The sequence below is a fragment of the Urocampus carinirostris genome, chromosome 6, assembly GCF_059441175.1.
Source record: "Urocampus carinirostris isolate Australia breed hairy pipefish chromosome 6, RoL_Ucar_1.0, whole genome shotgun sequence".
Lineage (NCBI taxonomy): Eukaryota > Metazoa > Chordata > Actinopteri > Syngnathiformes > Syngnathidae > Urocampus > Urocampus carinirostris.
In genome coordinates, this window is record NC_142354.1 from 45,494,070 (window position 1) to 45,518,555 (window position 24,486).

The 24,486-nt window shown below is 42.8% G+C and overlaps 2 protein-coding genes across 3 annotated transcripts in view; one reads left to right on the top strand and one right to left on the bottom strand.

Moving 5' to 3' along the window:
* The window catches only part of rnf207a (ring finger protein 207a), a 47,580-nt gene that overhangs the window by 9,711 nt on the left and 13,383 nt on the right, over nt 1-24,486 (top strand). For both annotated transcript variants that reach the window (XM_088337296.1, XM_088337295.1), the window contains exons 3-12: nt 5,639-5,771; nt 5,853-5,997; nt 9,369-9,450; nt 9,564-9,639; nt 15,916-16,041; nt 18,263-18,309; nt 22,927-22,999; nt 23,723-23,791; nt 23,873-23,941; nt 24,007-24,113. In XM_088337296.1, coding sequence (XP_088193422.1) covers nt 5,639-5,771; nt 5,853-5,997; nt 9,369-9,450; nt 9,564-9,639; nt 15,916-16,041; nt 18,263-18,309; nt 22,927-22,999; nt 23,723-23,791; nt 23,873-23,941; nt 24,007-24,113 — 927 coding nt within the window. The remainder of the gene's footprint in view (nt 1-5,638; nt 5,772-5,852; nt 5,998-9,368; nt 9,451-9,563; nt 9,640-15,915; nt 16,042-18,262; nt 18,310-22,926; nt 23,000-23,722; nt 23,792-23,872; nt 23,942-24,006; nt 24,114-24,486) is intronic.
* On the bottom strand, nt 1,067-2,781 carry zpr1 (ZPR1 zinc finger). The gene has a single exon (XM_088339082.1). The coding sequence runs from the start codon at nt 2,615-2,617 to the stop codon at nt 1,283-1,285; it is 1,335 nt and encodes a 444-aa protein (XP_088195208.1). The 5' UTR covers nt 2,618-2,781; the 3' UTR covers nt 1,067-1,282.

Consider the following 24,486-nt stretch of genomic DNA (forward strand, 5'->3'; position numbering starts at 1 on the left):
CCTGTCCTGCATGCACCGACCTTCTTCGGAGGCATAATTAGGTGCTAAAATACCCGTACGCCGCTCAGCATCGCACCCTAGCGTACCGGCGTTCGAACTCCGATTTTTTGACCGAGCAACGAAGCAAGAATTTCTCGAAATTTTTGGTCGAACATTGATTTGTCCCAACTGAGAGGCGTTCGAAAACCGAGGTCCCACTGTACTCAAGAGATTCTTTGTCATTTTTGACCACTAGATGTCACTGTATTGTGAAGTGCAGGGATCTCTGACTCGGTGCCCTCTAAGGACAGCAAAGGTGCCCGCGGAACTATTCTGAAAATAGCTTCCAAGTTCTGAGTCATTGTGATTGTCTAGTGAAAGGCTTTTTATTCAGGTGCACAAGGAGCAAGATGACGGACAATTATGTCAGCTCCCTCCTAAAGAAGCTCATGTTATGTAATATACAGGCACATTTATCTAACCTATGTGTAGTAAAAAAATGTCTTTCTTTATCATGTATAGTTGCTTAATTAAATACATAGATTTTGTAACAATTTTTTTTTTACCTGTAGGAGGCACTAAATAGTAAACTGGCCCTTTAAGCGTTTATTTGAGCTATGTAGGAACACCTCACATGATAGGAGGTGGGTTTAAGTAACCATAACGGCCATAAGTTTGTATTTTAGGACCAAACTGTTTTTTAATGAAACTAGAAATGGAAATTGACAAACATTTGCATGAATAAATATGTGCTCCATTAAATTATAAAAAAAAGTACACATACTTTTTTTTTAGCATACCTTTATTTCCAAATAGTTTTTTTAAACAATATATTCTTATTTTGACACGACAAACATAAAGTCCCAAGACATTATCAGTTGGGCAATGTTCAAATATAACATGAAAAACATGACCAATATTTGAATAATTCCCCCCCAAAAAACGTTATTTAAATCCTATTTCTGCACTGTTAATTATGCAGACATGCGGGAAGGAGAATTCTAAAATGAGGCAAAATCCCTTTTCTGTAAAACAAAATTCGCAAATGTGACTTCCTATAAAATGATATGGGATTACAGAAAGCTTGTATCGTGATCGATATCCTACTCGTCCTAAATTTTGCTTAAAGGCAAGTAAGTTAGCTATACAGACATCAAACACATGATAAAATAACTTAGGTTGTCCAGTTGTCATTAAAATGTTCAAGAAGTGCTCAACTTAATGTGATACACTAAAAAGCGACAAAGAAAATGGACATAGTTCCTTTTCTTTAGGGTTCTTTTTTATGGGTTGGGTCCATTCTTCAGTTTTGCTCCTGGTAGCCTTCAGTCTTCATGTCATTCAGCCCAAGTTCTTCGTTCTGCTCAAACGTGCGCTCGTAAACCTCCACCTTCATTTCGGGGTCAGACTCCGGCGCGTAAACATTCTCCAGGTAGCTGTTACCGGCCGGGTCATCCAAGATCAGATGTGCCTTCATCTTTCCGGCCATGATGTTGTCGATTTTGTCACCGAACTCTTTCAACTTCTGCGCTCTGGACGCGTCGCCGCTGTCCCCACACACAAATGGGTTCTTGGCCACCACCAGATCCTTGATGTCCGTCAGGAGGCCTTCCACGGTGGTGAACTTGCCACACAGCGCCGCCATGCCAAGTTCAAATTCCAGCTCCGGGATGGAGACGGAGCACGTCTCCGATTTGAGCAGATCCCGCGTCATGTCGGATACAGCGGTAATGCGCAAGGAAATTTTGCTGCCTTTTTCTTCTGTGGCTCCGCCAGACTTGACCTCATTGGTCCGGTGGCTGCACGCGTCACAGTTTGTGGCCATGATGATGGCCTCTTTAAAGTGGGGGATCTGCACCAGTTTCATGTTGGTTTTGGCTGGGGCGTTGCACTCAGGACAGTTGGTGTTAAAGACCAGCACCTCACCCCGCATAGTTTCCAGGTCGTCCCCAGGCGGAAGTTCCTCATCCGGCTCGTCGTCGGCCCTCAAGCCGAGCTGCTTCTCCTGCTGCACGCTTCGCCGGAAACCAGAGACGGTCAGGGCTTCGTCTTTCAGCGGGGCATACGGGTTCTCTACAAAACTGTTGCCTGACGGATCTTGTAAGACCACGGTGAACGGCTCCTCCAAATCTTTCAACTTTTTTAGCTTCTGCAGGAAATTGTGAATTTTGCCGGCCACCTCAGGGTCAGACTCCTGCCTGGCCGCTTGATCTTGCTCCAGTCCAGCTACGGCTCGGTCCAGAAGACCCTCCACAGTGGTCAAAGCTCCCTTCTGTGTGAACGGAGGGATCTCAAAATCCAATTCGGGTATCTTGGTAGTAGCACTGTCCATTTTGACCACCTCTCGATCCAAATCTCGTTTACTTGTGACTTTGAGTGTGTAGCAAACGCCCTGCTCCTGAATACGGCCCGCGGACTGGATTTCGGTATTGGACCAGCTGCAATTGTCGCAATGAAACGAACTGACGATGATTTCTTTGAAAAATGGAACCTTGGTCAGTAGCAAACGAGTCGTACCGTTCTGGTAGCAGTTCATGCACAAGCTCTCGATCTCGGTGGGTTGCCATTCTTCGTCGTCGGCGCTCAAATCTTTAAAGAGGTTTCCCCCTCGGACGTGTTCTTGGGCAATGGCAGACATTTCGTTGTATGACGATGGTTAAAGTGGTTTAAATGCCGCTCGTGGGTGATCCAGTAGAAGGTTCGAGACTGCACACAGTAAGCACACGCTTGCTGTGACGACTGCAATGTGTTTCCGCATTGTTTGTTTCTTCTTCGTTTGGCAAGCAGTAGCGTGAGGCCTCTGCTTCCACTCACAGACGTTCTGTGGTACTGCACAGGGATTTTCCTACTTATTGATTTGTGGAAAATTCATGAATCTACACTATGATATTATTTCTCTTGATTCCTTATATTGTCGTACCTGTCAACATATATGTTCCCACCGTAATATATACATTTTTGATGATTTCATTCTGTAGTTATATATCAATTTCTCTACTGGAAAAATACCCATGAGAAATCTTTTTTTTTTGTCAGATGGATGTCGTTTTCCTTATTTTGGCTCTAATCTGTTACGTACAGGGTTGGGTGGGGTTACTTTAACTTGATTACTTTCAATTACTTTTGGATGACTCCAATACCAAATATGCTAATAAAAGACAAAAGAAACTAAATATGAATAAAATGACGACTCACAACACGTGGTAAGCTTTCTCTCCTGGCTTTGATCTCCGGCAAAATGAACATTAAAATGCGACGAAACAAAATGAAAATAAATCCAAACAGCTTGCCAACATCATTTTTGCCCTTCCATGTATTAGAATATAGAATAGAATAGAACATACCTTTATTGTCATTGTTACAAAATGGGTTAAAATATTGTGACAGCGAAATTGGGCATGACACTCCAGTTTTACACATTCACAGTGAGGTATGAGCCAAGAAGATAAAGGAACAGAGAAGATAAGGTTATAAAACATTCCGTTACTCCCCAAGCCTGCACAAAATGTAGTCATTTTATTCATATTTAGTTTCTTTTGTCTTTTATTAGCATATTTGGTATTGGAGTCATCCAAAAGTCATTGAAAGTAATCAAGTTAAAGTAACCCTACCCAACCCTGGTTACGTATAATAAGCAACATTAAATGCATTGCAACTGATTAAAGAACTAAAAACATGCTGATAGAATTGTTTGTGTGGCTTGTTTGGTAAATAAAACTAACCTGTTAACACAAGTGATCTTTTTTAGTCTACACAGCCTGTCTTGCTGTAAATAAATAGGTGATGCGTTGGTAATGTCAGTTATCGCTTAATAAGGGTAATAACACATTAATAACGGGAACAATTGTCTAACATTGACAGGTCTATATTTTGAATTTGCACATACGTTCATTTACAGCAATTAAAAAAAAAGAATCATATTCATCAGAGCCTGTCTGGAACATAGCTCTGAACTAAAGCCCTAATGCTCTTTTTTATGTTTAATTAGAAAAAGACATTAATTTTGAGAGATACCACAGCCATATTCCCCTAGTGGGAGGTGGCTAGAGTTATTTCTGACTTTTTTGGGAGATTGATTGAGAGGAGGGGATTCCCAGCCCCCTCGCTCAACCCAACTGAGGTGTTGGGAGTCATTAGGTGACCAAAGCCCCCAATTCCAACCCCTAATGCTGAACGCCAAGCAGGGAGGCAATGAGTCCCTGCCCACTGCCCGATGATTGCTGGGATGGGCTCCAGCACCCCCGCGACCCTACTGAGGATAAGCGGTGCAGCTAATGAGATGAGATGGGGAGATGAGACATTAATTTTGACTATGACTTCAAGTTCTATAAGTAGTACTGATTCTTTACTGTACTTTTTCTAGACCAGGTGATTTTGGGATTGGTTTTTTATGTTTATAAATTCAAAACACAATAGAAAAATATTTATCCAAAACACTTCACCCCTTAAATCAATCCATCCATCCATCCATCCATCCATCCATCCATCCATACGCACATACATATTGTTGTTGCATATTTGTTTGTGGTTGGGTGGCATGAACTTCTGGCATATATACAACTTCTGTTATTATTATTTATATGTTGTTTTTTTTTACTCTGATACACACTGGAGGGCTAACGTAACCTTATTTAGGAACCAAACACAAATATAACCTAATATCAGTGAAGAATTGTGGTGGCAGCACCATACTTCTAGTCAAGTCAAGTCAAGTCAAGTCATTTTTATTTGTGACGCCCTAAATCACAAAGAGTCTCAAAGGGCTTCACAGATTATTACACTATGTTACACAGACTATTTTTCAGAATATTATCATACATTCCCCTGCTCTGGAGCCGAAGAAAAGAGTAGGTTATTCATATGCTATAGAGTAGAAGTGAGTTTTAAGCTTAGATTTAAACATTTACGCTGAGGTTGCAGATCGGATCTCAGGGGGAAGAGCATTCCACAGCACCGGTGCCCGGATGGAGAACGCTCTCGGACCAGCAGAACACTTCTTTGCTCTCGGGATCACCAGAAGACCGGCACTCTCAGAACGTAGGCTTCGGACCGGGACATAGGGGGAAATCAGATCTGAAAGATAAGAGGGAGCAAGTCCATGTATGATTTTGTATAATACTAAGAGAACCTTGAAATCACATCTAAGGCTAACTGGGAGTCAATGCAGGTTAGCCAAAATCGGTGTGATGTGATCGGACTTTTTTGTCCAAGTTAAAAGCCTGTCTGCTGCATTTTGTACCAGCTGAAGAGACTTGATTCTAGGCTTCGGGAGACCAGAGAGTAATGTATTACAGTCATCGAGACGGGAGGTAACCAACGCATGAATTATAATTTCCGCACCCGACTGAGACAGTATAGAACGAATTTTAGCAATGTTACGAAGATGGAAGAAAGCGGTTCTAGTCATTTTCTTTACATTTACTTCAACTTGAACCTTGGCACACATTTAGATAGAAGAAAATATGAACATCTCGAAATGGCGGGCAATTCTGGTCAAAATATATTCATAATATTAGAAATGAAGTGAACTGGAACATCGGGTCTTTTTGACGATAGTCAGAGTCACCGGACGGTAGATGTCGGCTGATTCCCATGTATCACTAGTTGGACTGTGATGGGTTAATCTCAACCACAGTCGCCTCACTCTTGCCTCCTGCAGATACCTATCCATTATAAAGGGAAACAATAGCCTCCCTCCAGAGGACCGTTTGCTCAAGTTCCTGGTGGACAACAATGCAGACGCTGAGGAGATTGTGCAGTGCGCCAACTGTGACCAGGAGAACAACAAAAAGGTTCACAGAATCGCTGCAAGAAAACACAATTCTTTGTTTTTAGGAATCAACTTGCAGCTCAAGTTGTTTCTTTGTTTCCAGGACACTGGTATGATGTTCTACTGCAACACATGTAACCAGCCCCTGTGCTGCGCCTGCAGGGAACTCACGCACAAGGCCCGAATGTTTGCCCACCATGACATCGTCTCGCTGTCCAAGCGCAGCAAAGCCAAGCACAGAAAGTGTAGTGAGTAGCTCGTATAACAATCTCGAGTGTTACGGCCATGAGAGGTCATGGTCGGCATGGTATTACCTGCTGCTTCCAAGATATCACAAGTTATAACTTACCTTCACAACCTAATTTGCAATATTATTCCAGTAGAATTGCATCGTTTATCTCATCTCATCTCATTAGCTGCACCGTTTATCCTCAGTAGGGTCGCGGGGGTGCTGGAGCCCATCCCAGCAATCATCGGGCAGTGGGCAGGGGATACCCCGAACTGGTTCCCAGCCAATCGCAGGGCACACGGGGACAGGGAATGTGGGAGGAAACCGGAGTGCCTGGAAACCCACGCAAGCACGGGGGAGAACATGCAAACTCCACACAGGAGGTTCGATCTCATGACCTCAGAACTGTGCCCACACGCGCTGACCACTGCGCCGCTGTGCTGCCCACATATACATAGACAAATTGCATAATTTATAATTATAATGTTATAATTTATGTTCAAATATTTATATAGAATATAATTGTAATTTTTTTAAGGAATTACAATAGAATCCCTTCTCCATAAGCCATTAACCTAATTGCAATAGATAAATACATCCATCCATCCATTATCTGCACCGCTTATCCTCAGTAGGGTCGCGGCTATCTCCAAGCAGTGAGCAGGGGACACCCTGAACTGGTTGCCAGCCAATCGCAGGGCACACAGGGTCAGACAACTCACTTGCACATTCATACCTAGGGACAATTTGGACCAGCCAATTAACCTGACTATGTTTTGGTAATTTGGGAGGAAACCGGAGTGCCCGGAGGAAACCCACGCACGCACGGGGAGAACATACAAACTCCGCACAGGAAGTCCGGTAGCTGGATTTGAACCCAAGGATTTGGACTTGTTCCCAAGACCTTAGAACTGTGCCGCACACGCGCTAACCACTGCGCCACTGTGCTGCCCCTGCATCGTTTATATCTTTCCATTTTAGTGTATTCATATTTTAGTTCGAAAATTATTTAGATATTTCCATATTTATATTGTATTCATCTGCCGCATAAAATCAAAACTCAATATAAGGTTGCATACTAAAGAAGGGAGGGAAGGAAGAAAAGTGTCACGACCAGAAAAGAAGTAGGACCCAGATGCGTAACGTTAATCCTCAGTTTATTGAAATATCGAGGAAAGGCAGCGCCCGCGATCCTGTGCTCGCTGGACGCGGGAGGTAAGCCGCTCACGGGATCGGAACATGTTCCGAATGCGGAAGTGGATCTTTCGGAGCGGGAAATCGTAGCGTAGTAGACGGAAAAACAGGTCGTTAGCCGGAAGGGGAGATCAGACGTGGTCGGGGTCAAAAAACGGTTCGTTAGCCGGAGACAAACGGGAAAATCAGGAACGAAGGAGTGGAAAACAGATGACAAAACGGGACCGACGGGAGTCAGAGTAAAAAATGCTTGCCTTTTGAAAACAGAGGTTCGCTGACGGACTGACAACAGGCGAGTAAAAGGACTGACCTTAAGTAGGACAGGGAACCAATCAGGTAACCAGCAGCAGCTGGCGCCAAACGAGCGGGCACAGGTGAGTGTAATGAGTCATCATGACAAGAAAGGATAGAAAGGATAGAAAGAATAAAAGGAATGGTGAGTAAGAAAGGAATGAAAGGAAAGAAAGGGAATATAGAGAAGGGAATTAAATGAAAGGTAGGAAGGAAAGAAGGAAGGAAGTTGCGATATTAAAAAGGAAATACGTTTTTAAGAATAAAACGTAAGCGTGTCAACTCGCATTACAGGGCATAATCACCATCTAGTGTTAAGAAATGTAATTGACTCTCAGTTATTTTTATTTCTTACCGTTATTAACCCAAACCATGGACGTTGTAGGGTTCTTATTTATTAATTTAGTTTTATGTAGCCTCGTGAGAAAAATACATCTCCTCTCTAGGCTTTGTCTTTGATAACCTCATTTCCTTATGATAAGTGTTGCTGGTATAAAAGTTAAATATAACTACCTTAAATTCCGGACTATAGAGCGCACCTGATTATAAGCCGCACCCACCACATTTCGTGAGGAAATCCAATTTTGTACACACACAAGCCGCACCTGTATATTAGCCGCATGCGCCCACATTGAAAAAACGCAATACAAACACGAAATCAACCCATATCCGATACTGTCCAAAAAACACAGTCGGCAAAATGAACGGAAAATGATACCGGTACTTAAGATTTAATGCAGACCTGCAGAGTCCAGGTGCCCGTTGAAAGTAATCCAAGGAAAAAAGTGTATATTTCCAAAGGTAAGGGTGGGAAAAATATATATCCACAAACACGTCTCACCTTTACTCCACTTCCCGTCAGCCCGCGTTTGCCCCGCCCCTTCTTTCTCATTTGCTCGTACAAAACATATCAGAATAAGTTACTAAAATAAATACATTACAAAAATATTCAGTTGCAAATACATATTATACATGGTTACACATATTTACAAAGAAAGACGGTACACCGAGAGAGTTTTCAAAGCTTTAATAATAATATTATAACTTTCATCCCAAACCGTGCCTGTGAAGGGTAGCAAAACGCTACTAGCAACACGCTCGCAAGACAGTAAACAGTTCTGTTAACAAAACATACCGTGCATGTAGAAATCTCAGTAAACCGTCCTCATCTTCCTCCTTATATCTGACGTCATCAAAATCGTCTTCCTTCAGTATGAGAAAGAGACCTTGGCATATAGACGTCGTCCCACGCTCCCTTATTCTAAAACACGCTCGTATCACGCTCGCAAAGTAAAGTTTACGTGCGGTAGCTCTGTTTCCTTCTATATCGGACTGCTCCATTGCGTTTAGCTGGTTGCGTCATGTGCCTTTCTTTTTGCAATTTGCATGATGAAGATATGTCTACGCTAATTTAATTTGTGCACAAGCTAAGAAGTTGCAGTCTAAATCTTACCTTTTGTACCCGAGCGCCGTTGGAAAAATGACATAAATTGGCCGCATCACAGAATAAGCCGCAGGGTTGAAAGTTGAAAGTAGCGGCTTATAGTCTGGAATTTACGGTAATACTGATTAATAAGTAAAATTCCCATCCCGCTGCAAAAAAGGCTGATATTTTTGAAGAAACACCTCTAAATCGCAACAGTATATATATATTTTGTAAGTGCATTTATTTTATACCAGTTTAGCATTCCTAAAATTTCAGGTTCCGGATTATTAAATGACCACCGTCGCGAGTACCAATATTTTTTCAAAAGCCCGCTATCAGAACTGCGGTATCAGTACTTGCCCATTCCTTTGAATAATGAACAGACTACAGTTCAGCTTATTTTGAATTCCAGAATTTTCGATCGTGTTTTTGCATGTTTCACAGCGTATATGCATTTGTGCCCGGGTGTATGATGACAGTTTTGCACGAGGAGCCGTACATCCTTTTCTCCACCGAGAACAAGTCCATGCTTTGCATCAAGTGCTTCAGAGATATGCAAGTGTGAGTCAAACTGGAACATTTCGAACCATCCGCAAAACATTTGAGGATGCGACTTGGTCCTAATCGTGGCACGGTCTTCTCTATGTGTGCGTGCTTTTCTATATGCTCTACAGGGAGAGTCGCACTCACTGCATCGACATTGAGACGGCCTATATGCAAGGATGCGAAATGTTGGATCAGGCCGTTCTGGTAAGAGAGCTTGCACTGATGATTGTGGAAACTGGCAACTGATACCAAAATTGAGCACACATTTACACAGATTAAGCCAGGGGTGTCCAATTCAAATAGATGGAGGGCCAAACCAGGAATTTGGCTACAAGCCGAGGGCCGGACTGATGCAATGTTGACAATTTCTCAAATGCCGCATATAAGTCTAGTCAAGCTAATTGAACCTACTTGTCACGAAACGGGTCGGGAATCAGAAAGTCGGAACTCATTTGCGTAGACGATCGGTCACTTTAATTGAGAAAGAAAAGTGGTCCAACACACAAACGGACCAAAAACAAAACAAAGCAGGCTCAAATGCAGGCAAAACTACAGACTAGTGTCATGTCCAGCATGGTCGCCATGGCGACAGACTGGCCCCGCCCCCTGGGCACCAGCTGAAGCAGATCAGCTAACTTACATGTGTGCTACTTAAGGGTGGGTTGTGGGTTTTGCGGGTGCTGGCTCATTGCATTTTCTGTCTGCATTTCCTGTTCTGTTTTGCTCTGTCCTGTTTTGTTTGAGTCGGAAGAAACCTGTGTTTGCACGTTTTTTTGTTAAAGCCTGTTTGTTCAGTCTTGTCCCTGAGTTTTGGACGACTTTTATTTTGGTAAATAAAAGATTTGATCGTCAACGCAATTGAGTTCTCCCTTCCTGCCTCCTGCCTTCGTTCTGGTCCGCTCCTCCCCGTGACAACTAGGCATTAAACACAGGATTAAACAGAACTTGCGGGAATCTCTTTGAATGTCACACCGAAGTGCAACAAAGTCCAACAAGCACAACACGAATAAACAGGTATCAAACAGGCACGAACAGGTTTTCAACAAGGGTAAACAATGATCTGGCAAAGGGCAGTTCCAAAAGGCGAGTTTAAGTATCCATAGGTGTAATCAGGAAAATGCAGGTCAGCCAGTGTCAAGGGGCGGGGCCAGCTGGGCACCGTGACAACCGTGCAGGACATGACACTACTGAAAAGAAATATATTGTATGTCATGATTACCTAAGTGGAGCCACCTGGGGTAATCATCTGGAGTGCGCCTTCTGATTGGGTTATGTTCGCTATTTAAGCATTCTACACCGAGACATGGGTGTCTGAGGATTACTCCTGTATTCGAAAGACACTCCCGATTACCTGCCTTGTTGTTTACTTGATTCTGCCTGTCTGCCTTCGATCCGACCTGCTTTCGTCCCACGCTACGATCTTCTCTTCAGTCCTGGTAAACTCGACCTGCCTTCGTCCCACGCTACGATTGATCACGTCTCCCGCTAACCCTTACGCTTCCCCAAATAAAGAATTGTACGAACGCTCTGGGGTCTCCTGCTCTGTTCTGGTAATCCTCGTGACAGAATCCTCAGACCAGAATGGACCCCGCGTTCGTATATCTGCCCCCTGACGACAACGAAAGCCAGGACCAGCAGCCCAATCCCCCTTTAGAATGTACAGTTCGGCAAGTAATTTCCGACATGGCGAAATTGGCTAAGCAAGTGAGTCAGTTACGGCTCGAGTGGGATCAGTTGGGTCAGGACTGGTCCTATCTCTCCAAAGTAATTACCCATCAAGCCACTTCATCGGTGCCCAACACTGACAGCCCACCTTTGGCCTTTCCCAGTTCATTCAGCGCAGGTTTTGCTGAGCCGCGAGTGGGCACGCCAGAAAAGTTTGGGGGAGATCCCGCTCAGATCCGCCCATTCATAGTAAATTGTAGATTAATATTTGATCTCCAGCCCCGCAATTTTGCTACAGAAGCGGCTAAGGTAGCGTTTGCCATTAATCACCTCACAGGAAGAGCGCGTCTTTGGGGAACAGCCGCCTACGAGAGAGGTGCTACGGCTTGCAAGTCATTCAACCTCTTGGCTCAAGAGCTGATTAAGGTATTTGACTCTGGTTCCTCATCGGTTGACGCCGCCCGTTCAATCATGAACATCCGCCAGGGGAGACGTTCCATTGCCGACTATGCTGTTGACTTTCGTACGCTAGCAGCACAAAGTGATTGGAATGAAGAGGCGCTGGTCGATGCTTACCTCCACAGTTTGTCTGGTTATCTCAAGGATGAATTAGTGTCCCACGCTCCTCCGACAACACTTGACGAAGCTATTGACTTGACCGCCCGGATCGACCGTAGGGTTCAGGCGAGACGCCGAGAGAGGGAGGGCCCCAGCCAATCCGTCACCAGGCAAGTTCAAGAAGCTAATAATGTACCAAACCCCCGGGTTCTGTTCAGCCCCATTGTAGAAAGGATGGAGGTGGACCAGGTCCCGGTCATCCCCAACGAAGAAAGGATGGAGGTGGACCGGGTCTCTCTTTCCCCCGAGGAACGCTGGCGAAGATTTGTCTATCAATTATGTTTATACTGCGGTGGTAAGGGACATCGCGTGGCCACCTGTCCGGTAAAAGGCCAACGCTCGTCGGACGTAAGGGGCGTCCGATTGAACTCAGTCCTTGTATCTGCTCCCAAAGACGCTAGACCCGTTATCCAGGCTTCTCTCTTCCTCCCCGATTCTACGCAGACATTCCCAGCCCTGATTGACTCTGGCGCTGAGGTAAATATCCTTGATCTGTCCCTCGCACGCAAAATGGGGATACCTGTTAAACCCCTTCCTAATCCGATATCTGCTCGGGCTTTAGATGGTCACCTGTTAGGCACCGTGTCTCAAATAACTGAACCCATAGAATTACAGCTGTCTGGAAATCACCAAGAGAAGATCCGATTCCATTTACTCCACTCCCCGAGCCAACCCCTCATTTTGGGTCATCCATGGTTGGTCCAACACAACCCCCATTTCGACTGGCGCACTGGGTCAATACTGGAATGGGGCAGGGACTGTCACCAAACCTGTCTGCGAGCTGCTCCTTACCCAGGTCACTCCACTTCCATAAGAGCTTCACCCAATCTGTCCAAGGTCCCAGTTCGTTACAACCACCTACAAGAAGTCTTTAGTAAAGCTAAGGCCCCTTCCCTGTCACCCAATCGGCCTTATGACTGCGCAATGAGTCTCAGGCCTGCCTGTTTGACTCCCAAGCCTGCCTGTTTGACTCCCAAGCCTGCCTGTTTGACTCCCAAGCCTGCCTGTTCGACTCCCAAGCCTGCCTGTTCGACTCCCATGCCTGCCTGTTCGACTCCCATGCCTGCCTGTTCGACTCCCATGCCTGCCTGTTCGACTCCCAAGCCTGCCTGCTCGACTCCCAAGCCTGCCTGCTCGACTCCCAAGCCTGCCTGCTCGACTCCCAAGCCTGCCTGCTCGACTCCCAAGCCTGCCTGCTCGACTCCCAAGCCTGCCTGCCACTCCGACTCCGCTGCCGGCCCTGATTCTGCCTGTTCTGATTCTGTCTTTTCTGCCTGTTCTGTTTGCCGGTTCGTATTCTGCTTGCCCTGTTTTTGCTGGTTCTGATTCTGCCTGTTCTGTCTCCGCCTCTCCTGTCTTGCCTGATCTGATTCTGCCTGTCCTGTCTGAATTGCCGGTCCTGATTCTTCCTGTTTGCCCTCCGGACCCACCCTCTGCCGCCCCTTCGGATGCTGAGGAGGGGGCTTCCCTCCATTCGGAAGGATTCTGAGAGGTACTGTGCTGTTACATAGTTCCCCGATTACCTGTGTTTCCCTGTGACGTGTCTTGGGTTAAATTTGTTATTATTTTTTTTTTCTGGGGGACTTCTGGAGCCGTCCCTTGAGGGGGGGGTTCTGTCATGATTACCTAAGTGGAGCCACCTGGGGTAATCATCTGGAGTGCGCCTTCTGATTGGGTTATGTTCGCTATTTAAGCATTCTACACCGAGACATGGGTGTCTGAGGATTACTCCTGTATTCGAAAGACACTCCCGATTACCTGCCTTGTTGTTTACTTGATTCTGCCTGTCTGCCTTCGATCCGACCTGCTTTCGTCCCACGCTACGATCTTCTCTTCAGTCCTGGTAAACTCGACCTGCCTTCGTCCCACGCTACGATTGATCACGTCTCCCGCTAACCCTTACGCTTCCCCAAATAAAGAATTGTACGAACGCTCTGGGGTCTCCTGCTCTGTTCTGGTAATCCTCGTGACATTGTAACATGATCAGAAAAATAAAGCTATATTTCATCATGGCTCTGTCAGTCATCTTGGAACTTCAACATGCACAAAAAGACTCATTTCCTTGATATAAAGGTCCCCATAACATGATTATTAAGTCAAGTCATGTTTATTTTTCATAACCCTTAATCACAAGGAGTCTCAAAGGGCTGCACAGACCACAGATGATTGCAAACCACAGACTATTTTTACACCATTCCCCGATCTAAAACCTGCATGAGGGCAAGGAAAAACTCAAAAACCTCAACATGAGGAAAATGAAGATACCTTGGGAAAGGACCCCCCTTTCAGGATGATCAGGCTGCAATGGATGTTGCAACAACAGAAATACACAGATATTGTCAACAGGAAATAAAGTTCATTCATATGCTATAGAGTAGAAGTGTGTTTTAAGCCTAGATTAAAGAGGGGGAAGAGCATTCCACAGCACCTTGGCCCGGATGGAGAACGCTTTCGAACCTGTGGATCTCTTCTTGGCTCTTGGGATCACGAGTAGACCAGCATTTTCAGAGCGAAGGCTCCGGACCGGAACATAGGGCAAAGTTAAATCTGAAAGATATGAGGGAGCAAGTCCATGCATAATTTTGAATACTACCAAGAGAACCTTCAAATCACATCTTAAGCTAACAGGGAGCCGATGCAGGTTAGTGAAAAAAGTTGTTAAGGCAGTGGTCCTCAAAAAGACACACCACAGGACACGCCACAGGAAATTCTGCCTCTATGACCTATGTGGTTAAGTGATCCACCCACCCCATTATATGTGCATCCATTCTCAAAAAGATTGATGCCAGAAGCTACTTCAGCGACGCTAGCTGCTTTTATTCAAGTGTCATCGGTCGCAAAAAAAATCTATTTTTTGCAAAAGTGGGATAAACTGACTTTGAAGGAAAAAAATGGCAATGTTCTGACATTCTCTCAGGTCAAACATGTTTTTTTTATTTTTTAAATTTAATTGCATTTAAATCTCATCTCATCAGCTGCACTGCTTATCCTCAGTAGGGTCGCGGGGGTGCTGGAGCCCATCCCAGCAATCATTAGGCAGTGGGCAGGGGACACCCTGAACTGGTTGCCAGCCAATCGCAGGGCACACAGGGACAGACAACTCGATCATTCCCACCTAGGGACAATTTGGACCGGCCAATCCATCTGAAATGCATGTCTTTGGAATATGGGAGGAAAGCAGAGTGCCCAGAGGAAACCCACGCAAGCACGGGGAGAACATACAAACTCCGCACAGGAAGTCCGGTAGCTGGATTTGAACCCAAACAGGGGGTTCCCAAGACCTTAGAACTGTGCTGCACATGCGCTAACCACTGCGCCGCCGTGCTGCCAGGTCAAACATGTTTTTTTTAATTTTTAAATTTAATTGCATTTAAATATTAAGTTTAAAAATGTATGAACCGAAAACAAAAAACTTTAAGGAGAAGTATCGCACAGTGAAAGAAAACCCAATCATTTCTGGTGTATGATACAATAATCAATCAAGATGATCTCAGGGGCCGTATAAATCTCCAAGGGTCACAGCAAGCCGATGGTCCTTCACTTTGACATACGTATATGCAGGGTTGGGTAGGGTTACTTGAACTGGATTACTTTTCAATGACTTTTGGATGACTCCGATACCAAATATGCTCATAAAAGACAAAAGAAGCTAAATATGAATAAAATGACTCAATTTTAACAATTGGAACGGCAAAAATGATGTTGGCAAGCTGTTTGGATTGATTTTCATTTTGTTTCTGTCGCATTTGATGTTCGTTTTGCCGGAGATCAAAGAGATCAAAGCCAGGAGAGAAAGCTTACCACGTGTTGTGAGTCATCATTTGATTCATATTTAGTTTCTTTTGTCTTTTATTAACATATTTGTTATTGGAGTCATCCAAAAGTAATTGAGAGTAATCCAGTTAAAGTAACCCTACCTAACCCTGCGTATATGGCTGAAGGAATCAATACAAAAATGAACGGTTCTGACAGCACTTTGTCACAGCTGGAGGTTGATATAGAACTGTTATCAGAAAACTAAACAATCAAATATATATATATATATATATATATATATATATATATATATATATATATATATATATATATATATATATATATATATATATAATTTGTCAAATGGTGTTAGCTAAAAATGCAGGGAGTTGTTGACATTTTTCGAAAAGCATCATCTCATTGTGCTTCCAACAAACACAGGTGGTGAAGGAGCTGCAGACATCTACCAGAGAGGCCATATTCCTGTTGAGGTCCATGATAGGAGAAGTGTGTCTGAACGTGGAGGAGGAGGAGAGCGCCATCTGCTCTCTTTTCAACAGTCTGCAGGTATCTCAAATTCTAACTCGGATTCCCACTTCACTCACAATAGTATTAAAGGGACTGTGTGGAATATTTAGTGGTATAAAAAAAACTTTCATTTTGTAAAAAAAACAACAGCATTGATTCGATTACTAGGAAAAATACATGAACTATCATACCAATGTTTATTTTTATTGGAAAATTCAAAGGTTGAGAAATGTGTATTTCTTTTACACAGTGGAATTCACACTTTGGTCACTGCGATGTTCCAGGTCCACCACGCTGTGCTCTGTGGACCTGGCCCTCGTTCGCACCAGGCAGCACATTGCCATCTAGTGGTCAAATATTACACACTCGGGCTTTAAAGTGATAATGAACTAACTTCAATAGCAACTTGCATGTGAATGCGATATTTATTTACTGTATTTATTTATTGCAATTAAGTTAATGGCTTACGGAGAAAGGATTCTACTATATGTAGAAATAAATGAATACGTTCCTTAAAAAAATTACAATTATATACTATATAAATATTTGAAAACAAATTATAAGTTATAAATTATGCAATTTGCCATATATTTTCCATATATATATATATATATATATATATATATATATATATATATATATATATATATATATATATATATATATATATATATATATGTATATATGTATATATGTATATATGTATGTATGTATGTGTATGTATGTATAGATAGATAGATACTTTATTCATCCCCGCAGGGAAATTCACATTGTATGTATGTATGTATATGTGGGCAGCATGGTGGCGCAGTGGTTAGCGCGTGTAGGCACAGTTCTGAAGTCATGAGATCGAACCTCCTGTGTGGAGTTTGCATGTTCTCCCCCGTGCTTGCGTGGGTTTCCAGGCACTCTGGTTTCCTCCCACATTCCAAAAGCGTTTCAGGTTAATTGGCGGGTCCAAATTGTCCCTAGGTGTTCATGAACGAGTGACTCGTCCGTCTCTATGCTGGCAACCGGTTCAGGTTGTCCCCTGCCCACTGCCCGAAGCTGGGATGGGCTCCAGCACCACCGCGACCCTACTGAGGATAAGCGGTGCAGATAATATATATATATATATATATATATATATATATATATATATATATATATATATATATATATATATATATATATATATATATATATATATATAATTAGTAGAATAGAATAGAATATACCTTCATCGTCTTTGTTACAAAATGCGTTTAACATATTGTGACAACGAAATCGGGCGTGGCACTCCAGTTTCACATTTGACAGTGAGGATAAAAGAAAACAAAGAAGATAAAGGAAAAAAGAAGATAAGGTTACAATTTACACAATATTTACACAAGAAATGTGGGCATGTAGGATGTTACATACAGTTTTGGGATCACATTAGTGCAATATGCGTTAAGTGCAAAAATAGTCAACATTGTGCAAAAAAAATATTCAACATTGTGCATGTGTTCATTTATTTTAGGGCATATGCTTGTCGGTATTTCCTCATGTGGGTGGATTGGTATTGGAATCTCCCGGAAAAACAAAACAGCAGTATCACTGTTTGACCACTTGATGTCAATGTTGATCTAAATGCGGGGTAGGGAAGAAAAGGCATTTTTAGGACGCGTTACACAGTAAGCTTGACCCCCAAACGGATTTTTTTTTTTAATTGTCAGAAACGAGCAATTGCTTGCAACCTTAACTGAAATATAAATCACTGTTTCAGATATGGCAATTGACAAATTATTTTTCCAACGATAATGTCCCGAAAAGTCCCCGTTTCGAGATATTCTCGTGAACTTAATTGAACGGAAAAGCTGAAATATATTTTCCAATAGGATCAGATACATAGGACAAAATTGTTTCATGGCTCTGTGAGTCATTTTTCATTTTCAACAGGCACAAAATTCCTCGATGTATAATTCCCATTACATGAACAAAAAAATAAAATAAATTTGTAATATTCATGCACCACCAGTAGCCTTTATTTTATTTTAGCAGAAGAGGGCGAAAATCACTTCAAATAAAATAATTATTAGCCATTTTTTATCATTCACAAACTATAATAAAATAATGAGAAGGTACAATAAAACAAATCTCCGATACGTAGTGTACAATAATTCATACAATAATACATAATGATTAAAGATCTTAAGGGCCAAAGTAAAACTTATACGGGGCCAGATGTGGTACATGGCATATGCGTCTAAAATATGTTTACATGTTATGCTCTTTTCAGGAAAAATTGGCAGAGAGGAAGAAAATTCTGCTGAAAGCTGCTCAGAGGTATAGCTCATATACATAACCAAAATATAGTTATTATTACTAACATTCTTTTTATTACTATTATATAAAACTAGGGACAAGCCATTAACACTTCAAAAGTAAAAAGTGCATATATAGAGGGCGGCAGTAGCTCAGGAGGTAGAGCGCTCGTCTGGGGATCAAGAGATCGCAGTTTGAATCCCGGCTCCTCCATGTTACATGTCGAAGTGTCCTTGGGTAAGACACTGAACCCCTAATGCCCCCAATAAGCAGGTGAGCGCCTTACATGGCTGCAAGGCTGCTATTGGGAAATGTGAAGCACACTGTAAAGCGCTTTGGAAAGTCGTTGACTTGAAAAGCGCTAAGGAAATGCAGATCATTTCTTTTTATTTTAATTTCATAGGGAATAGAACTGAACTGTACTTAGCTGCTGGGCTTCTGTCTTTAGCAAAACATTAAAGATTTTAAGGGCAGCATAGCAGCGCAGTGGTCAGCCAATGTGGTACAGTTCGGAGGTCATAGGATCAAACCTTCTTGTGTGGAGTTTGCATGTTCTCCCCGTCCTTGCGTGGGTTTCCTCCGAGCACTCTGGTTTCCTCCCACATTCCATAAACATGCATATCAGGTTCTTTGGCCGGTCTAAATTGTCCCTAGATGTGAATGAGCGAATGAGTTGTCTGTCCCTGTGTGCCCTGCGACTGGCTGGCAACCGGTTCAGGGTGTCCCCTGCCCACTGCCTGAAGATAGGTGGGATGGGCTCCAGCACCCCCGCGACCCTACTGAGGATAAGCGGTGCAGACAAGGGATGGGTGGATGGATAAAGCTTTGAACACAACCATAGTTACTTTCAGTCATCCGATCTTAAGATGTTCCAACCTTGGCTCAAAATGTCATTTAACTGTTTTTTCAGAAGCTGATTGTTCGTTTGGGTAAGACCAGGATTGGCTAGAGTTACTTTAACTTGATTACTTTCAATTACTTTTGGATGACTCCAATACCAAATATGCTAATAAAAGACAGAAGTAACTAAATATGAATAAAATGACTCAATTTTGTGCAGGCTTGGGGAGTAACAGAATACATGGAAGGGCAAAAATGATGTTTGGATTGATTTTCATTTTGTTTCTGTCGCATTTGATGTTCGTTTTGCCGGAGATCAAAGAGATCAAAGCCAGGAGAGAAAGCTTACCACGTGTTGTGAGTCATAGTTATTCATATTGAGTTTCTTTTGTCTTTTATTAGCATATTTGCTATTGGAGTCATCCAAAAGTCATTGAAAGTAATCCAGTTAAAGTAACCCTACCCAACCCCGGCTAAGACTTATGACACTAGTGTATATTTAATCATACGTCCAGGTTTATGGGCATCTTACAACATACTGCTCTTTGGAAATGGGGGTTATTTATGTCCTGGACAGTTTCCACCCCAGGCACATTAGTTCAGCCTATTGGTTTCTACAAATATTTCCATATCTCTCCCTTTAAGTGAGTTACCCACATTTCTTGCAATGGCATCCCATACTGCTTTCTGCTTTATTACAAGCACATTCTCACGGGTATTCTGAGTTCCGGCTATTGGTTCCTATCAATATTACCACCGATTTTAGTACTATGTGAGCTTTGCACAAGTTACTGAGCATAAGAAGCACCATTATTTATTTATTTTTCTGTAAAAAAAACTAAAGCAAATGACAATGTATTTCCCAAAACCTCGACAAATTTTAATGGGAGGGCATGCATGCCGATCTTTTGACATTCAAAAGCAATCCATTTTATATGGCGAAATGACATCTGAGCCCTTTAATGTTACCTGTGGTGTTCCGCAGGGTTCAGTGTTTGGCCCCCTTCTTTTCAGCATTTACATGCTTCCATGAGGTGATATTATTCGCAAGTACAATATCAGCTTCCACTGCTACTGTGCACTTCATTTTGACATGCAAAACAGAAAAGGACTCCAAAATACTAAGAAACAGCAACAACAGCATGTGCTTGTTTAAAACCAGAAGTGGAAAACTTTTACCAAAACGGAAATCGAGGGAACGTTTTTTTCATGCACAAAGACTTAGTCTTGCTTCTAAGTACCTGTAGACTAAATGAATGTAAATGGTCTGCATTTCTATAGCGCTTTTCAAGTCAAGACCTCCCAAAGCGCTTTACAATGTGCTTCACACTTACCCATTCACACACACACACTCACACACCAATAACAGCCATGCAGCCATGCAAGGCAACTACCTGCTTATTGGGGGCATTAGGGATTCAGTGTCTTACCCAAGAACACTTTGACATATAACACAGAACAGCTGGGAATCGAACTTGCGACCTCTTGATCCCAAGACGAGCCCTTTACCTTCTGAGCTACTGCCTGCCGCTAAAATACGACTGTGGACTAAAACACACGCCTCGACTCAGGATTTGGAAAAGCAGTAGTTCTTTTTTTTTTATCGTTAAGCGTTTTTCAACTGTTGTGAAAGTATGTCTTGAAACTTTTAAAAACAATCTAAGTGATGTGTACAGTTTTTATGACCTGCTATACTGATATAGCGAATGTCTTTTAGACATTACAAATAAATATAATGAATTTAATGACATGTTTTCTATGTCATTGGTCGTTTAAATCTATGATTGATGGTTTCCACCATTTAGCGTTGCAAGGGAACTGATCCACTCCTTTATTCTCTGGACAAATGTTTGGCGCCATTGCCTGGAAGCTGGCCAATGGCGGCTTCCTGGAAGGCTCGTTTAAGCTTTTCAAATTGGAATTGCGTATCCGTCCGAAGTGCTTTTACTGCACCGCACTGACAGATTTGTCTGCGGTCATATGGATGATATTTAGAATCACTCTCTATCAGATGTACTGTCTAGACTGCCATATACAATTAGGGAGCATATAATACAATATAGTTTCAGCACTAGAGTCAACTAATTAGTTATTAAGAAGTCAGAACAAATTAATTAAGAATAGGCTTAAATATGATCAAAATGTTCAATAATTAATGTAACCGCGGTGTACCTATCCCACCAAAGATCCACATTTACGCTGGACTGGATGATGAGGTTTTTATTACAGTTTCTGCAGATGAAATGAGTCACAACATTAGCTTCTCTGCTGGCTTTGATCTCGTTGGCAGCTCTCTCTGTAGACTGCCCAAAGCATATCAAAGAGCTTTCTTTTCAATTTACATAAAATCCATTTTAGAATATCACAATACATTTTTACATCCATTTTAACCAGATACTTTTAACAAGAGATCGTATAGTGTTTTTTTTTCTAACCTTTACAATGAATTCAACATATTTTACTTGAGTCTGAATTTTAACCAACATCATGGGGTGGCAGTGGCTCAGGAGGTAGAGCGCTCGTCTTGGGATCAAGAGATCGCAGTTGGAATCCCGGCTCCTCCGTGTTACATGTGGAAGTGTCCTTGGGTAAGACACTGAACCCCTAATACCCCCAATAAGCAGGTTAGCGCCTCAGTAGCCTAGATGGTAAGGCGCCCGCTTTGAGACTGGTAGGTCGGTGGTTCGCGCCCCGGCCGAGTCATTCCTAAGACTTAAAAAGTGGTCGGCGGCGCCCTCTGTTGGCTGCGGCTGCATCGGCTCGCTACAACGGGTCAGGTGCAATCGACATTACGTTCTGTGTACATTGTTACACAGAATGACAATACAAGGAAATTATTATTATTATTATTATTATTATTATTATTATTTAATGGCTGCACGGCCGCTATTGGGAAATGTGAAGCACACTGTAAAGCGCTTTGGGAAGTCTTGACTTGAAAAGCGCTATAGAAATGCAGATCATTTCATTTCAATAACAAAAATGGGAAGAACACAGTGTCAGAAATACCCCACTGGCTTGAAATGGTTGAGTCCATTTGATTCCTAGCACCGCTCCTCTTTCACTTGGCTCGTGTCACTTGCGGCAATGCGGCGCTGTCTGTGAATGCTTCAGTGTATTAAGGGGGGAATATGTAAAAGGCAAGGCAAGGCATGTTTATTTGTATAGCACAATTCATACACAAGGCAATTCAAAGTGCTGTTCAGAAATGGCAGACAGGTTAAAAACACACAATAAAAGACATAGAGAATTTAAAATGCATTCAAACCACAGATAAAACATGATAAAATCAATGAATTAAAATAAGGTGATAGTGAAGAGTGCAGATAGAAGCCTTTCAGTTGTAAGCACAGTTGAACAGAGCTGTTTTCAGCCTGGACTTAAACACTGTTAGAGTAGAAGCTAGTCTGACGTCATCAGGAAGACTATTCCAGAGTTTAGCTGCATGGAACTGAAACGCAGCTTCACCCTGTTTAGTCCTGGCTCCGGGCACCAGCAGAAGGCCCGTCCCTGAGGTTCTCAGGGTCCGAGATGGTTCATATGGGACCGACATGTCACAAATGTACTTTGGTGCTAGACCATGAAGAGACTTATACACCAGCAGAGCTGTTTTAAAGTCTATTCTGTGATTGACAGGAAGCCAGTGCAGAGACCTGAGCACAGGACTAATATGGTCCTACTTCCTGGTTCTAGTAGACTTATAACATAAAGTTATTATGAAAGTCTTTGGTTTTTATTCCACCTTGGTATTCACCTTACAATTACAATTATGGTGTGTCTTTGTGTGTCTGTGCGCAGTCAACACGAGGAGAAGGAGAAAGCCCTCAAAGAGCAACTCTCACACCTCACCTCACTGTTGCCAACACTTCAGGTGGTTTAAAACTCTGTCTTGAATCTTTAACAAATGTTTGATACTCTAAAGCCGTGTATTTTGAATTGTTCTACCACCTGTGAATTATTCTTTTGTCTGTCTGTCTGTCTGTCTGCCTGCCTGCCTGCCTGCCTGCCTGCCTGCCTGCCTGCCTGCCTGCCTGCCTGCCTGCCTGCCTGCCTGCCTGCCTGCCTGCCCGTCCGTCCGTCTGTATTTTCCAAGTTAAAAAAATACATACAACAAAATACATTTTCTTATTTGGTAATTTTTTAATTTTGGGGATATTTCTATTTTCAATTCATATCACTATTTTATACATATTTAGTTATTTAGTTTATTTTTTAATCTCATTAAAATCTGTTTCTCATATTTATTAAAATGACTAAAAATACATGCTGTCTGCTACGATATTGTTTTCCTCACTTTTAGGGTAATTTGACCTATTTTACCAGATAGTAGTCATAGTGACATTTCTGCCAATAAATATTCTAATCTCTGAAATCCTCATTTGAAATACCTTCAATCACCTCCAGGTGTACTTATACTTCTATTTGGGAAGTACAATCCTACAGAACTGCTGTTGAATGAGAGATTTATTTGAAGCTGGGAACCTTTTTATCGATGTAAAAAGCTAAAGCACTCATTTGACAATGTGCATTTCCATTTTGAACGCCAATCTGGAAAGCATGCTCCCGGTTTCAACCACAGCAATTGTGTTTGCAGGTTCATCTAGTCACTTGCTCAGCCTTCCTCAGTTCTGCAAACATGTTTGAGTTTCTGGATATGGGATACGTGAGTGTGTTTCACAACAAGCAAGCATGAAATATTGGTAATTGTAGTACTGAGAGCTGTTGATGTTTTTTGCCTCCACAGCAACTGATGGAGCGACTGAAGCGCATCGTGAAGCTTCCCCATCGCCTCCGACCAGTGCAGAGCAGCAAAGTGAGAGCATGATAGTATGGCAAAGTACCGCCGGATTTCTTCATGGCGTCTTTTGCACCCATCAGATCAACACCGACTACCGCAGCGAGTTTGCCCGCTGTCTGGAGCCCTTGCTTGTGATTGGCCAGCGCTGCGCCCCGTCGGTCGCCGGCTCTTCCAGCGTTGCGACGAGGTGAGATCGTTTCCGACATCCCCGTTTCCGCGTATCCCCCAGAGGCTTCGTCTCATTACCGTCGTTCTGGGAAAAGCCGTTTGGGTGGGACCGACATTTGGCGCTTTGCCAGGCTTCCCGACTTGAAATCCCCAAATGCTTTGTGATTATTCTGGGTGGAGGTCGAGCCATGACAGGCGCAGTCACAATGAGTTGTCTTTGAGTGAACAATTACACTGGGAGTAACTCCTAAAGTTTTGGCTGTATTCTTCAGGTGTATCTATTTACACCAGGGGTGTCAAAAACATGTCCCGTGGGCCGGATTAGGCCTGTCTAATGGATTTAATCCAGCCTGCGAGACAATGGTGAAAACAACATCCCGTCAAACAATAAT